General features: G+C 42.3%; 1 protein-coding gene across 3 annotated transcripts in view; it reads right to left on the minus strand.

Moving 5' to 3' along the window:
• The window catches only part of FGFRL1 (fibroblast growth factor receptor like 1), a 155,773-nt gene that overhangs the window by 86,107 nt on the left and 51,787 nt on the right, over nucleotides 1–17,879 (minus strand). The window contains exon 1 of one of the 3 annotated variants that reach the window (XM_032444052.2): nucleotides 7,189–12,796. The exons of the other annotated variants lie outside the window; for them this stretch is intronic. Within the exon in view, the coding sequence (XP_032299943.1) occupies nucleotides 7,189–7,261 (73 nt within the window). The 5' untranslated portion in view covers nucleotides 7,262–12,796. Of the gene's footprint in view, nucleotides 1–7,188; nucleotides 12,797–17,879 lie in introns of those variants that run through there. 3 annotated transcript variants of the gene reach the window in all.

A 17,879-nucleotide genomic window follows, 5' to 3' on the forward strand; every position in this document is an offset into this window, starting at 1 on the left:
CTGAGGGCTTGACAAACACCTACCAAAAAGAAACTCCCAAAAGGAAGGATTTACAAGCAATGATGGCAAAATCTTAATTAACACTATTATGTGTTCCTCAAAGGTCCGTGCCCAGTCTCTGCTCAAAGGGAAGCCACTACATGGGGAGCAAAAAACATAAAAATGCTTTTTGATGGAGATAAAAGAGGGTTGGACTAAATGATGTCCAGAGGTCCCTTCCAATATCTGCAGTTCTGTTGATTCTGTGGTTCTGTGAAAGCTGTGCCTGCATGCAACATTAGATACTGACATAAGCAATTTACAGGAATGGTGAACCCAGTAACTTTTTGTATTTCTGAAACAAATCAGTCTGCTTTTCCAAAAGGTATGCAGTAGCCAAGCAAAGAAGGGGTCAGCATAGGGATAACTGAGCCATGTGCTTTGGTATGTGACGTAAAGAGATCAGATTAGATGAGCTAATGGGTCCTTCTTGGCCTGTAAACATAAGCGCCCACAGACAAAAACAATGCTTATCAAAAACAATCAAAAGATTAAAGAAAAAAACAACAGCATCTCTGCAGAACAAAAGCTCTTAGAGAGGAGCAGAGAAACACCACAAGTATTTGCTGATCAGCCACAATGAATGGTCAGTCTCAGTTTTGGAAATTGTGGGCTAGTTGCATGAGCAAGCTGTAAGCCTAGGCTGTACAGCTGAGCCAGCATGACAGAGGAAACAGCTGTACAGATAGGTTTTATGTCAAGAAAAGTGGCCTATTCTCTCTTTCTTCCCTACCTCTGTGTTAGGAACTGCTTTTCTGAAGGAATGGATATTTACTGATAGCACAAGAAGTGCTTGCCATGTTTTATATGAGTAATAACCAGTCCCTTGAGTGAAGGCTGCCAGTAAATTTTCTGCTCTAGGTGCTCCAAAAATGAGGGAAAAAATAGAATATTTGGGAACATGTTCCATTTAATTAAGTGCTCTGCATACACATTTCACCAAGATTTAATAAAATAGTTATTGTATGTTAAACAATTGGCACTTGATTATTGCATAGATTTATTACAGTCCAACAACAGTAGATGAGATACGTATCTCTTACATGGCTTTTAAATCCTCTGAGCATATGTTTTCAATAATCAGTTGGTATTTATTTAACATGAAATTACCATTGTATTAAATTAAATATACATAGGCGACATTCAGTTTCAAGTGCTGCAGCCTACATTTTCAGCAGCAAAAAATAGTAACTATATCCCCTAGGTTTAGAGGTAGCAAATGCGAAGGAGATCTAGGATTACTTCAAATTACTTTTGAAGAAACAGTCTTTGTGTGTTAGAAGGTTTCTCTCCTAGTGCGAAAGAAAATATCTTATTTACTGTTTCTTAAGTGCTGCCAATAGACTCCACATGGCCGAAAAGGGAGGACTAATATTTTTATTCTGAGGCTAAAATTATACTGACAGTACACTCCAGGTATGTAGCACAATGGATAACCAGAAAACTTTCTGTAGAGAAACGTGTGACAAAGGTGCATTGGCACTCATTCCCAAGTAATCTGCCTTCTTCATTCCCATTCAAGAAGGCAAACCTGTCTGAATAATGATATTCCCAATTAGCCTTTTCTAAAAAATCCAAGTCATTAAAACATGTTTTCAAGGTTCTGAAATGAAAAGGCTTTTTTTAGCCTCCTGTTTCCAAGCAAGACATGCTGCCTGATGTTGGAAGAAATCTAGAAGTCATTTGGCCTGAGTGAGGCAGCAGCATCCAGAGCCCAAGTGAAAATCCTGCCCAATGGCTCTAACCTGCTCTCCCCAAAGCCAGCCCAAACCGCCAGTCCCTCCATCACAAATTCCTGCCAGCACAAAGTATTTGTTTGCTTAACATACTCTCTGAAAAACAATCCAGTCAGGCAGCCCTGTATTAGCTTCTGGGGTTAAGCAACCCCAAATTTAACAGAATTGCTATTGCACTCCTCCCTTCCGTCTATGAAAATCCTGCTTATAAGCCCAGTGCATTTCCCAGCCAAATCGCTCACCATCTCCAAGACTTTCAGCAAAACAAACCAGAGATTCTGCAAATCTCAGTTTAGTTCACATATTTTCTAACAATACTCCCCCTTTAAGTCACCACTTGTAATTGTGTTCCAAAGCTCAAGGCTTCAAGGAAAGGCATAAACTTCTGAGCCAGTCGGCTTGATTTTTGTCCCCTTCTTTGTCCCATCTGTTGCCGTGTAGTACCCTGTCACTCAATCTTTTTATTTGAATGCTCCTAGAAAAAGGGATGCCAAGGTTCACGTTCGGTGACACAACTTCCCCTTGAGCCCTGGTAGTCAATATTTAACCCAGTCCAAGCACAGTGTGAGGTTTAATAAGTAATTAGCCATTTCCCTTATAGACAGATGCTTGTGCGAGAGCTGTACAGGCAGGAAATTGTAAGTGTCATTGTTTATGTCTGCAGGGAAACAGAAGCCACGATGGCTGACTCAGTGCCATATTCAGGAATGATGTGAGCAAAGATCTGTAAATAGAAGGTTTGCCTTGCTGCTAATCCACAGCAACGAGTCTTCAGCCACCTGGGACCTTTCTCATTTGTATCCAGAAATTCATTTTTCCTCAAAATACTCTTTAAAATAATAATAATAATAATAATAATAATAATAATAATAATAATAATAATAATAATAATAATAATAATAATAATAATAATAATAATAATAATAATAATAATAATAATAATATCCTTTGAAGAACAAAATCACAAAAGAGTTCATACTCTTCCATCCATTGCTGGTATTAATGGCAATTCCCAACAGACAAGGCAGAAAATGTGTTATAAGGTCATTGAGGGCATGGATTAAAACATAAAAAAGAGGTCTTGATTGCTAATTCTTGAATAGAAGACATTGCCAGAATGTCCACACGCCTCTTGCTGTCAGAACATCAGTGCCAGTGCCCTACATGGTGAGGCTGCTCTCTGTCCTCAGTTTACTCTGCCTTTGTCGCTGGGGGTTTCTAAGTTTGCTCACCACAAAAACGCAGTAACAAATGTTTGTTGGTGACCACAAAGAGATAAACACCGTGGTATTTAAAAACTGAAGTTATTTTCGGAGGCTTCTCCAAAACAGAAAGCACTTCTAGCTGGATGGCCACAGAGTAGACTTAATACTGGAATGTTTTGCAGAAAAGCTTTTCCATCAGAAAATGACTTCGCTTGTCAAAAGCAGAGATTTTGTCCAGATTTCTCTATCATTAATTGCCTTCACATTAAGAGAAATCTTTCACTACAGAGTTTTTATGAATAACAATGCAAAACAAGGGAGTAGAAAAGTCTGAATTTTGGAAGTGTATAGATTAAGGAACAGGGATCTTTTTTAAATGCACATCTACATCACCGAAATATGAAAATACATAAAATTAACAAGCACAGATGTGTATATATTCAGATCTCTTATATATATATATATATACACACATATATATGTACATACACACAGACAAGAAAAAGGAAACAAAAAATCCTCATTTTGCTTAAGAAGAAAAATGCAAACCAAAGCTGACAACCCATCTGCCTCTGAGCCAACAGCAATTTACATTTCTGAATGCAGCCACTCACAGTTGCTCTACCAAAGCCTTCTGCACACCCTGTGCGCGGTGGAAGTGCTCAGAGCTACCCTTCCCTCTCCAGACTGAACACTCATTATCAGGGCCTACCGTAAGCGTACCCACTCACCAATTATACTTTGGTTCAAGTCACAGATCTTTAACTGAGCACACAGACTGAGTTGCTTTTGTATTAAATTAAAATGCAAGATGTCCTCCAGTCCAAATGGGCACATAACCCATTGGACAAGCCAAGGGCTATGTTGAAGTGAAAACCCATCTGAAATCAGGTCCCCAGCACCAAATGCTTTACTACATAGATCTGATCAACTTATCAATCCTCACCACTTGCTAATTCAGATACAGAAAGAAATTGCTAGCTGGGTACCTGGTAAAACAAAAGCAGAAGCTGTGCTCTCGGATTTCCATTAACAAGAGCTTGGTCTACACGAGCAGACTGGAGCTAATCCAGAATAAACTCCCCAGATGCCTGTAGTGCGAACATCACCTCCTCAGCACCAAATATTTCATTTTGAGATCTACTCCTGCTGTGCTATTCCATGGCCTAACTTTGACACGTCTGTACATCTCTTCCAGGAGGGGAAAATACTTAAAGGCAATTTAAAAGAAAGTGTTCACATAGGTTGATTCAGTGAAAACATACATTATATGCAAGCAATGCCAAGTCTTACACATATGAAAATAAGGAAACCATCAATGAATTCTTATAGCATTCACATCTGGTTCCTGCTCCCCAGACACTGAGGCACGCACTACCTGATGCAGAAGTCTGGTACTGGCAGAAGCAGGGCTTCTTAGAGCATGAAGCATTCACTCCTACAGAATAATATACTGTCAAGCCTCATTCAGCCAACAGTCCCAACTTCAGATTATACCCAAAGGAAAGCAGATCATGGATCAACCCTGGCTTGGTGCCACAGCACAATATTAAAACACATGCTGATACCTGCATAAGTCCAGGCACAAGCAACTTTGTAGAATCAGAGGATAGCAAGAACCATTTGAGTTAGAAGATACCCTTAAAGATCAACTAGTCCAACCCCCTGCAATGAAAAGGGACACCTACAGCTCTGTCAGGTGTTCAGAACCCCCGTCCAGCCTTGACTGTGTTCAAGGACAGGGCATCTACCACCTCTCTGGGCAGTTCCCAGTGCTTCATTACTCTTGCAAAAAAACCTTCTTCCTTATATTCAGTCTAAATCTCTCTCTTACAGTTTGAAATAATTTCAGTTTGAAAAAATTTCCCCTGTTGGCCTTCTGGGCCATGAAGTCACCCTGCTAGCTTATATCCAACTTGCCATCAACCAGTAGACCCAAGTCTTTTTCTTGCTGTTAAAACTCAAGTTATCTTTGTCAAAGTCATTGGTTATGGCTAGGAGTGCCAGATGCTTTCCTGGACAGTCCTAGGGCTGCTCAGATTAGAAGGCAATATTAATGCATTATTTCATATGGTGTGTCTGAAGCTCTTCTGCACTCCTTGCTGCTCAAAAACTTCTTCACTTCAGTGCTTTCCTTTTCCATCTATTGCACAGCAGTGTGGAGCATCTCAGGATGAGCAGTATTACAAAAACAGCACCTAATAGTGAGTATTTTATACCTAAATCAAAATGCCAAAAATAAAAATTCCTCAAACAACCCAAAGGTTTTGGAAATCTTTTTCCTCTGCTGAAGATCCCTATATAAACCTACATAAGTAGGAAGATGGTGCTGTTTATTATCTGACGTATAGCTGAGTACAAGCGCTATGTTGGTAGTGCAGCTTTATTCGAACTGCAGCTCCCAAGCATGGAGGAGTTTTGTCAGCATTGATTGCTCTGTAATATCAAATGATGTCATTCCACTGGTGGGCTGTGCACTGGTACGTACCGTCATCTCTGTCAGGTAGATAGGGCTACCCTGGAATATCAATCAGTGAATGCTCCTATTACCTCACAGTCTGGTAATGCACAGTCCCCGCTGCCCTCTTATATGTGTGCATGGAGGGGGGGGGAGAAACTTGGAGAGCCCAGCAGCTATCTAGTGTATCTGTGCATGGAGAAATATTGTCTCGGCACTAGCACACACACGCATGTGTGCATAACCAACACACACATCTCAACAGCTGCCAACAGGAATTCCTGGCTGCAGACTGAAGCGTGGCCATAGGTTGGCTCCTCGCAGCACAATGCACAGCAGAGCAAAGTCCCCATTCAGGTAAAGGATTCTGACTTTCTCTGCAGAAATACAAGTCTCTACTGTTGTGACAAGTTGAACTTATTCTTAGATTGGACACATCACTTCTGTGCTGCATGCTGGCATCTATGAGTAAGAAGGCAGGAGGTCACAGCCTACGCTCAAACAGCACAGGAACCCTCTTCCCATTACCTGTGGTGGTAAATCCACGATTCCCTAATCACCTGCTAATCCCTTAATCTTTATTGCATGTAAACTCTAACCTTTTCCCAACGGTTGTGCCATGACAACTGCCAATCTGATTATAGTGAAACCCCACTGGAAGAATCGATGTTAGAAGATGGATACGTGCAAAACTGATTTGCTGTACTGAACAGTACCACAATTGCAATCAAATACCAACAAATGAAAGACTGTTTAAAATGGTTGTTATCTAATAACTGATTTGACTGTCTGACAAAAGACAAGGTTTACTTCTGAAGGGAGAACAAAGGTATTGTTTGACATACCAAAGAGGATCAGTTTATAACTAAGGAAGAAAAGGCAATGTAAGAAATTTCATCATCATAGGCTACATTGGAAGAGTGAGAGGGCAAAATACAAGGGACCACATGCACTTGGGCTCAAAACATCCATGCAGGAGCTCAGAGGTCTCACCTTTGCCTCCAGATATCACAGTAAGAACAACAGGAGAGGCATCTAATATTCATCATGATAAAAAAGCAGTAATCATTGGTAAGGTTGAGCAAAATGCACTGAATTTTGGTCTGAAATGACCCCAGTAGGAGAGGTGGCAGGTTTGGTCCACTGTGAGCAGAACTGAGCTCCCTAATTGCAAAACACAGTGGTTCTTAGCTTTAAAAACAACGGAAATATAACACAAAAATAAAATATCTGGGCAATGCTCATCACTTTTCTATGGGTAGAAGTAAAGCCAAAGCCTCCATCTTGTAATTTACCAAAAGACACAGAGAAATATTAAATGCAATGCAAGCAGAGGCCCAACCAAATCCCATGTTTCACCCATTGAGAGGAATTTGCCAGCACTGAGAATTTTCTTGCTTTTATCTTGTGATATTAGGTGTTTTTTTCTTAACATCTCTTTTGAATCTCCTGTTTGTTTGAACAGGAGAGGAAATCTGTGACCTTTGCGATGATGAAAAATCGCTAAACACTCTCAAAACAGTAAGCGAATAAATAAAATACAATTTGCTGTAACATTCATGATATTTAAGCTGCAGCATTGGTTTCCTGGGGTTTGACCTGAACACGCAGGATTAGTAACATGAGTGTTTCCCACAGATGCACCCCATGCGATATATTCAAGCGTCTTTATGACATGCATTAACAAAAAGCTACACTAGCTGCAGGATCCAATACCTATAGGATCTAATGTATCTTACAATCCACTCACCATACAGGAGATTATAAGCAGGTGCCTCACCTAGGGAAACTGGTATATGACAATCAACAGGAAGCTGGCTCATATCCCCAGATGTTTGATATTATGGGAAGAGGGGAGAAGGCGAGACATCAGGGTCAATAAAACCATGCTACTACACTTGCAGCACCTACAGTCCAGGAAGGACTTCAGTAGCTCAGTTCTGCCATTGATAAAAGTTTTACAAGACCTCTGCTCTGAAATCAAAGGTCTGTTTACTTAGCCTTTGCTTGCTGGGCTTTAGGATAGTGCAAGGAAGATCAAAGCTGAGACCTCGTTTAGCATGTCCAAGTACACAACCAGCAAGTCTGTTTATGTTGGATTCCTACACACTGAGTGTGCTGCTGTCTGTCAACACTTCAGGCTCATTTTTGGCAGGGAGGGAAATATCCAGAAAAGCCCCATAGATTTTGGTCCTATTGAAACAGAAGTGAAAGTCAGAACAGGAAGCTCTGAGGTCAGAAGTGAACTCCTTGCAGGAAGAAAGGAGAAGACCTATAGCCTCTGCTGAAGTGCTGCAACACTAAAATGCACCTACAGTCTGCATCAAGAACTGCAAAAGAAAATTCTGGTTCTGCACTGTTTGGATCACACCTGTTTTTACTGTTCATGCAGAATGCAACCAAGTCACCCAGTTTGGCAGGTGTAAGAAATGACATCCCCTGCAATCATGCGCAAAAAGAGGTGCAAGAGCCATCAGCAAAGCACACTCCTGCAGTCTCCCAGTGATGGCTATAAATTCATTCTGCATTGTTCCAGCATTTGCAATAACAGGCCATTAACTCACCATTCCTGCTCTTCCTTTTCCTCTTGCTCCCACAGGAGCAGACAAATTTCCTTGCACTTATAGAGCAATACTTTCATACTTTATGTATGTTTGTTTCTGGTGCATTCATCTCTCTAGTTTTTAGCAAAGGCTGCTAAAGCCTTAGTCCTAGGCTTCTTCTTCACTTCATTTTACAGAGGAAAAAGACATTACTATGAGAAAACAAACAAACAGTCCTATAAAGGAATGGGTAGAGAAGACCACAGAAATTGTAAGCTGGAAGCTCTTCCTCCCACTGTCCTATCAACAGAACTGACCCTTAAAGTCAGGGAAAAGTAGCAGAAAAAACAAGCTAATGGGTTATGTAGTACCTTAGGTTTTTGCATCAAGTCAGATGGTAATGGTCACACAGGTACTTAATCTTCAGCCACCCAAAGAGACATCTCCTAGTTGTGGTGGAGCAGATTGTGGGCACCTTACAATGAAGGGGGAAAAGATGGATGCAGGTTTCTTTTAAGTCAGTCAGATTCTTTCCAGCCTGTCAAAGGGTTGTTTTCCCTAACACAACAGCACAGCCCACTTTGTTCCACCTTACTGCACTGCCTGTAGTCAAAATCTTCACCTACACCCTTAAGCTTCTGCCTCCCCCACCTTCTGGCTCCGATATCCAATCCCTTCATACATTTGTAGACAGTTATTGTCCCCTCAGGTGTCACTTAGCCAAGCTATACATACATTTACAAGCAGCTCTTTTAATCTTCTCACATAAATCAGTTCCTCCAGTTGTCTGATCTGATCATCCAGGCCTGTCTCTCTCTGTCCGGACAAAACCTCGCCTGTCTCCCTGACATCTCATGGATGTTGAGCTGTCAACTCCAGCTCAGAGCTCTTAATCTTTCTCCCCCTCTTCACCTCCTTCCTTAATTGCTGCATACGCTGTGACTGCACTGCTGCTGGATTTTCCTTGGCTTTCCCTCTGGCTGCCCACACCCCAACACGTGCCACCATCTTGCTGATAAAACCTGACCCTGGCTCCCCATCTACTCACTTACATTCATGATCCTGCCACATTTCAGCAGGCCCTGATGAAGCACAATTCTTGCCTCATCTATACTCACGTTTTCTAGGTCCCACTTAGGTCACATCTTCTTCTCTTGGAAACCCCAGCAGGGTTCACTCAAGGTCCCATGTGAGAGCATCTTCCAAGCATTTAAACTACACCCTTTTTACAATTCCCTGAAAGGAGGTTGTGGTGAGATGGGGAATCAACATCTCTCCCAGACAACAGCAATAGATCGAGAGGTAATGGCCTCAAGTTGCATCTCGATGGTCTTTTTCAACCTAAGTGATTCTATCTTCCCTCACTTAGTGCCCATAGCAGCTCTTTGGGCAAGGCCTGTTTGTGCTGCCAGTCAACAGCTCTCTCATCAGGGTGAAGGCTCTGAACACAGCAGTGACGCACATAAATCAGAGTAATCACCACAGCTTCACTAGCACCTCTCCACCGATTATCCTCACTTCCGCAACCTCAGCATTAAAGTATAATTGCATTTTAACAAGCTTCATTAGCACATTGCCTTAGTCAAGCTGAACAGCCCAAGCATCCAAGGAAACCTCATGGTGCTTCTTTTCTGCTCAATATAATTTTCAAGGCTTCTGTAACCTGATTTGTTAAGAATAACCTCAGGGCTGCAGAGCTTTTCTTCTGCCATCCAGCAATTAAGGAATAATTTGTCACAGAGCAAGCTGAGCTGCAGGGCAGGGAAACCCTATGTAGTACAATGAAGCTATGTAAACCCCAGCCCTCTGCGCAGGAACAAAGTGAGCATCTCTCCTCCCTTGTTAGGGAGAGAAATGCCTGGATGCACCCTGCCAATGTTAACTAGCCATGGTTCTTGTGTGCTTTTCCAGACACTGAAGAAAGCTAAACTGAAAGATGCCAGATCATAACACCGAAACCCTCTTGTTTGTTTTTAAACAAAAGCTACACTGAGAAATACTCATTTCTTAATGAGAAAAAAAAAAAAAAAAAAAAAAGCAGTGATGTTAATTGATGTTGCCTTGGACTGGCCTCATTTGTGCACACTGCCAGCTGCAACAACATGAGGTGCCCTGGTTATATGGTGTATGTGCCATAGGATCGAGGACATGCTCCTGTACAGTGAATCCCAATCAGGGTCACACTCTGCAAATAAACAACTACTGATGGCTCAGTGAATGTTTGCGTAGCCAAGAGCTGATACACATGTGTACAGACTCACATCAGAAAAAAGAAATAATGGACAGCCCAAATGTTGGTAGAGCTCAGTATTTCTATCCGGCTAAACCTCTGTTAGCTTTAAAGCCATCTAAAACTTTCTCCAGTTATGTCTGTGACATAAAAGTCAAACACTTTCCCAAGCATTCCTGGAAAGATGCTTCCTGTTTCATTGAGGGAAAGAGGGTATTTTTAAATAAAAATGCTCCCTGTGTATTAAACTCAGTCACAAAACCAAAAGTGGTTTTGCAGATGGAGGCTATTACCTGCTGTTTTTTTTCCCTTACTGTCCACAGTAGCCAGATTAAGGAACTGCTAGCAAAGTTCAGTCACCATTTCCAAAACCATACATAGGAAAATCATGGCGGTAATAGAAAGCTGTAGAGCATCAACTTCTACAGGGCCCCAAACAGCTGCTTATGAAAGCAGAAAACATGGGGTTAATGGCTTTTTTAACTCTTCCTTTTAGCGCTTATAGACAACCCAGGACTGGAATGAATGGAGATCACTGACCACTGTTGGAAAGTGCATGCAAAGAGATGGCTCTGTCTTGAGAAGCGTGAGTAACACTCAGTTCCCACTAATTTAAAGGGAGACTGAAGGTGTCCAACATTTTGTAGGAAATTCTAAATTTATGGACAGGTAGGTTTGCTTCTCACTACATAAAAGGGTTTTCTCCAGCAAACTCAGGTCTATTCATCCATGCCTTGTAATTTTTCAACTGAAGCACATAAAGAAGAAAAGAGGTGCTAACTATCGGATGTTACAACAGCCCATTATGCAGGAATACTTATTTCTCTCATTTTACTACCATTATTTTGGAATTCAGAGGGAAAACTTCACCCATCTCCACCTTCCTCCCCCCCTTAACCACACAAATAAGGCATTCAGCTCGTCTGAATTTAGATTTTTATTGGAGCTGATCCAGCAACCAGAGCGCATTGCTAGAAGCCAAGGTCCCGCTTCCTTCAACACACCTCCTTCATTCTGATTCCCTGCTTTTGTACTGCTTCAGTAACTTCAGTCTGTGGTCAGGGACAGGGTAAAATTTCAGCTATTTCCCCCTTTAACTGCACAGAACGGGGCTTGCTCTTAAATCAAAAGCCCTACACCCTAAACCTCTGGTTAAGTGCTTAACTACAAGCAAGTCTTTGAAAACACCATTTTATTTTTTTCCTAGATATAGCTCTGAAAAACCACAGAAATAAACCAACTTCTCAGGAATAGCAAAGGAAATTGGGGAGGGGGGCACACAGGGCTGCTCCACAGGGCTTTTTTGGCCTGATCCTCTGAAACAGATGGCATTACCAGTCCTCATCAAGAATGTGAAATTTCCTCCCTTATCCTCTAGGGCATGAGAAAATACCGTTAACTGTTCTGGAAGCATTAGGAGCAGACAGCAACAGGAACCCAAGCAGAAGTCACGTTTCTGTCACCACCTTGGTGAATGACCACCTTTCTGCATGGGTTGGTGCGGGCTCCATCATATATTCTGCAAAGATTTCTGCTCTCTCCATGTTTTTCTTCTTTTTTCCCCTCATTCCCTCTCCTCTAACAAATAGTAATTCAAGAACCAAGATCAGCCTATTGCTTGGCTCCAGGTCTCTTGCATGGGCTAAAGCTGCCTCCAATTCTGCAGCATGGTTTGGGGAATTTATTTATACTCTGTGTTCTGGAGATAGACCTCACGTCTTGCCAAGGGCTAGAATGGGTCTTACAAAAGGAACACTGACAAATATTTATGGAACCTAAAGTGAAACTCAAGACACTGTTAAAATAAAGTTTGCCTTAGTTTTTTTATTTTCCTGAAGAATTGACCTGGCTTTCTTGGCAGAAAGACTAATCCAAATGCTATTGGTATCTTAACAGCTCATAAGAACCACATGCTTCAAATCAAGCCATTACTATCAGGCACGCTGAGTGGTTCAATTAAACAAATATGAAAATAGACACTTCATCCTGCTTTAAATAAGTGGGATCATTTCACTCCTGAATCCGGACTGACAATGAAAATGATATAGCATTTATAGAGTAGCTTATTATCCTGAGGGATCCCATAGGATTACGCAGACCTTGCTTCATGTGCTACCAAGATGATGCCACTTCCAGGGAGGAACCCATGAGCTGTCCTTCAGCCTTGAGTGATGGCACACAGCAGTTGAAATGGGGGAGCAGAAGGGAATTTCACATTCAGTTGAAACTATAGAAGGGAATTTAGGTAAGCGGAATGGAGCTTGTTTAGTCTGGAGCACATCCAGCACAGGGGAGGTATAGCGCTCCAGTGTTTTAAATACAAAAGTTAAGGCAAAACAATAAGAAAAATCTGGTTTAAACTATCCACAGAATTTAGAAGAAAAAAGTGAAACTCCATCTTGTAGATGAACAGTTTCATTCTGTCCCACCACTTTATTTGTGCATAGGAAATTCTCCAGAAGGTGCTAGTGTGTGCCATTCCCTTCAGAGATACAATAATCAATACTAATATTGATACAGGATACCTTCAGGAATTAAAGGCTTAAAAATGCTTTTACCTGTAATCATCCACAATTTATGGAAAAGAAAACGTTGTGTCCACCTACATCACTCATGGGACTATAACAAGTGTCGCCAGGGTCACAGAATCATTAATGTTGGAAAGGACCACTAAGATCATCCAGTCCAACCATCAACCCACCACTCCAATGGCCACTAAGCCACATCTCTCAGTGCTACATCTACCCTTTTCTTCATCAGGAACATCCCTGCTGGCATCTCTTCCCCATTTCTCATTAACTGCACTGCAAATATAACACAGACCAAGGACAGAGTGACTTGCCCAGGGCTGCCCTGCAGGTCTCTCTCTAACAGCAGCAGGAATCCAGTTTTGATCCCCAGTGCTCTACTGGTGATAACCAGAAGATGCATCTCCACACTGGGATATGCTCCATTCCTGAGAAACCTCAGCCATGCACGAGGAGCCCAGCAGGCCTTGGGGTTTTCAAACACAATGCTATTAGCTGGCCAAGAAAATTTCAGTGAAAGGCTTCTGTGGGAGAAGGAAAAGGAAACTGGTGATTTGTGGGGCAGATTGTGGCAGATAATGGTGAAGCAGAGAAGATCCATCATTTTAATGAGCCAGGGGCATGGCAACATGACACAAAGCCATAAGGGGATGCACCAAGAGTCAACTGCAGCTCTAAGGTTCACAGCAAGACTATTTCAGGATGAAGAGTTCAGCATTTGGGCGTGCTCATGTAGATACAACCATAAGTCCTATCAATGTGCAGTGTGTTGAACTGCTGTTTTTCTTTCTCCCACAAGTTTTACATATGCTCTTCTCTTACAGTGTAAGTGTTCTTTCCTCCTATTCACAAAGACATAACAGAAAAGGATCAGCCCCGCCATCATTGCTGCAAACATCCCCCCATCACATGTGTGAAAGACGCACAGCTGTGCAGTGAGAGCTTCCTACCTGATCCCAAAGCTTGAAGACCTGGCAAAAACCTCAATTCAGAACAATTAGAGGGAAGCAGAGATCTTATAATGCTCCTTTCTTCTTCTTTCTTTTTCAGTTCATTTTGCATAAGTAGAACAATCAAGGCTGCTCTGGCAGCATACTCCATTCTCAATATGAAACCACTTAAAGACAGAGGACAGATATAGCAGAGAGATGTCCCAGGAGAAGAAATCCTTATACTAGTGAAAGGGATTTCTTTGGAGTAACTGTTTTAAAACAACATAAACTTGCTTTCTCCCTCCCCTCCCCCCTTTTTCTTCTAGTGCTGGACTCTTAGGCTCTCTTTCCCTAGTGAGCAGTTGTCATGCACAATCCTCTGCCACTCAATGAAACCCTTCAGGCAGATAAACACCAGTGGAAGGGGTTGGCACTCCAGGTACAGCACAGCTTTTGCCTTGGAGGAAAATGAAATACGAAAGAAAGAAAGGAAAACCCTCAGCCTTCAAAGATGAACAAAGAGGGGGAAGATGCTGCATGACGTAGAAAACTTTCAGTGGCACTATAATATGTCAAGATCTAATCCTATTTTCTTATTCATACATATTTTAGGGGGGTTTCAGTACTCACAGAGCTCGAACTGCTGACAGCAAGGAATAAAGCACAGCTGTACAGAGACTGCATTTCCCTGCCAAGACAGGGCAAACCGTGCTCAGATGTGGGAATGCATGAGCAGGAGTGCAAAGCTTAGACAGGACCCTTGCAGCAGTAACAAACACACCCAGCTCCATTGCACCATCTCCATTGGGGTGGTCTGGGAGAACTCCACATTTCCTAAAGAACTCCATTCCTATGTGACTACACTACTAGCAGTGAGCATTGCCACATCATCCTGCAAGCTTGTGACATTAGAAACAAACCCAGGCTACAAAATCTTGTGGCTAGTGAACTTTTGGCAATGCTAACTTTCAAAGTGCAGCCTCATCACCCAGGAAACCATCTACGAGCAGGAGGATGCACCTCTAGAGTGGCTCACTGTGCACTACTGGTGCATCTTTGCTGTCACTACTAACATAAAGTGACCCATGTGGCAACAGTACTGCCACCTCCTGCACAGCCCAGCCTGGAGCTCCTGCTAATCCCCCTGCTAAACTCCTCATGCACTGAGAATGCCTGACAGCTACAGTCACTGTGGGGGAAAAAAAAGGTAACTGTCACAGTGAATGGAATAGCAAGGGAAGGAGGGAGTATTTAAATACTGGAGCAAAAGGATGAAGATATTAAAAGCTACTTGGAATCTGTTTTTCTAAGTCAAAAAAGGATTTTTGTCAAGCTTGGCTGCTTGTAATTGGTTGCTCTGTATGTGCATGCACAATGAACAGTGCACACATACGTATGCACACACACAGTCCAGATGTGAAAATGCATGCATGAAGATACATACCAGGATCCCACATACCCCAAACGCATGAGGGTATATTGATGTACAGTTAATGAAGGGGAACTGGGATAGCATTGCATTAATGAAGCATATGGTGCTACACCACAGCCACAAGGCTCCCCTCTGTAACTCAAAATCCATAGCTGATATACAGAACCTACGTTCTAGTGGCATGACTCCACACTCAGGGAATAATTAAGACCTTGTCTGGGCTCCAAAATCTGGCCCCATCATTAAAAGAAATAAATAAGTGCAGTTCAGCTGGTAGCAGCAACAGCAGTGCTCTAATGCAAGACTGGACTCAGCTGTTTCTCATACTGGATCATATAACTGCTCAGAGCACGGTTAGAAATCACACTGGGAAAAACTCCCACACCCTGACACTGCCCCTCTTAACAATGGGCTAATTGCAGCTGGGCGAGGGGAAATGGCTTTCCAGGCTCCAGCAAGTTCTCTGAAATGTCAAAAGGATTATTCTACTCCAAGGAGGGGTAACAAGTAATAATGAAAAGTAAGAACACCAGGGCTTTCTCAAAACGATAATCTAAGAATGTTTTCCTATCTGGTCAAATGTTATATCAGTAGTTTGGGAGAGTTTCATTTCAATGTTGCTGTTTCTTTTGGAAGGTTTGGCTTTTTGTTACAAATGAACCTCAATCACGCACAAACTATTTCAAACTTGAAAACTATGGTTTTCATTTGAAGAAAGTAAACTGCAATCACAACCTCCCTGGGTGAGGGACAATTCTCTTCCTACCATTCTTCATTGGTACAATTGGCTGCCCTGATCCAAGACAAAGCTCCCCAGGCAGTCATGAAACAAGATAAGAACAGGACAGTTGGGTTTTTATTTATTTTAGTGGACCTGATGTCCTTTTATTTTAGTGGACCTTTAGTTGACCAAAATCAAACAGCTCCTCAAAGTTCTACAGAATCACAGAATCTAAGGGGTTAAAGGGGACCTCCAGAGATGACTGAGTCCAACTCCCTGCTAAAGCAGTTACCCTATGATAGGCCACATAGAGCTAGGTGTCCAGATTGGCCTTGAATAACTCCATAGAAGGAGACTCCACAACCTCTCTAGGCAATCCGTTCCAGTGTTTCATCACCCTTACCACAAAGAAGTTCTTCATATTAGTACAGAACTTCCCCTGTTCAAGTTTTAGGCCATTACTCCTTGTCCTTTCACTACACACCACTGAGAAGGGCCTGGCCTCATCCATTTGCCTTCTACCTCCTTTTAGAACACCTCAAAGATCATCAAGTCCAGCTATGCACCTGAGGCAATATTGCCCACTAAACCATGCCCCTAAGAACCACATCTACATGTTTCTTGAACATGATCCTACATTTCACAGAGATTCATGGATGTTTCACTATTCCAAGCTGCTTCTGCAGCTGCATATTGGTACAGCCAAAAGCTGCTCTTCTAAAACTAAGATCCTACATAGGATTTCATGTAGACTGTACTTTATAAAGACAAAGTGACTCCTTCCTCTACGCGGTGATGTGAATGAAAGACCAAATGAATTGAATTCTTCCAGGCACAGAGGCAATGAGCCGTAATGCGGAGCAGCACACCAGCTCCCTGCATCAGCAAGCAAGGAAGGAATGCACTGCGACCCCATTGCTTCATTCACATGTGAAACAGACAAGCACTTCAGTAACGAACTCTTCCCCCTCCAGTACGTTCTGTTCTGTCCATTCCCTGCTGGGGGAGGTGAAATGATTGCACTGACCTGCTCTCTGCAAGTATCTGGGAGGCTGCCCTGTGCTGCAAGCTGCCTGGCATAGCCTTCAAGATCTTCTGTTTCTCTGCACAAATTACTTCAGTCATTCAGATAAAACCAGAGGGAAATGAAGAAGCTCTTCATTTGTGTTTGGAATTCCCTGAACCTCATTACAACAGCCAAGGGCTGAGCCAGGGCCAAGTTTTGTGGTTATTAGCGTAGCCATGCCTGGATCTAAGAGTGATAAGGGTCCATTCATTGCTACCAGTGAGCCTTATGGGGTGCTATGTGAGCTCAACAAGGAGCAAAAAACAGCCCCCGTGGTGACAGTGGATTGAACCTCAGCAAACAGGGCAGCTCCTGCAGCATCCCAACTATGACACACACTGCCACAGTACTTCTGCTGCTCTCATAGTGCTTAACCAAGGTCAACTGCCTCCTGAGCTGCAAGCTTCAAGACCTCATAGTGGCAGATGTGATTTGTTTTGTGAAGGCACAAAACCCAATTCTCCTTTACCACCTCCATCCCATGTTCATCAACCTTCCCTTCTGGCTTGTGCCAGCCCAAAAGCTTCCCTTGGGGTGCAGATCACAGCTGGTTGCCTCCAAATAATCTCGCTCTATTAAAGAAAAAATTGTAACCAATGTTATTATTGATGAGGCACATGATCAATGTGAAGCAATCTCACCCTCTGCTGTGCTGACTCCATCAATAGATTCCCAATAAAAGTTAACCAAACAAGAAAGTGCCATTTCAAGCCTATCTTGTACACATTAACTTTTATGCAAAACTCCCCAAGATGCCAACTGTGCCCTTTTCATCCTGATTTTAACTATATTTACTGTGTGTTTTCATGAAGTCTCAGCTTCTGGAGTCATGGGATAACAAAAATGGATAAACCTCTAGGAATTTTTATAGCTGATGTGATGACAAGCTTGTGGAAAGCCTGGGAGTTTGAACCCTCAGCCAGAAAACAAGTAATAAGCATCCAAATGGATATTTAAAAAGACATGCTAATGTCTTTCTGAGTGTTAAA

The sequence above is a fragment of the Coturnix japonica genome, chromosome 4 (assembly GCF_054131305.1).
Source record: "Coturnix japonica strain WE chromosome 4, WE-NBRP24, whole genome shotgun sequence".
Taxonomy (NCBI): Eukaryota; Metazoa; Chordata; class Aves; order Galliformes; family Phasianidae; genus Coturnix; species Coturnix japonica.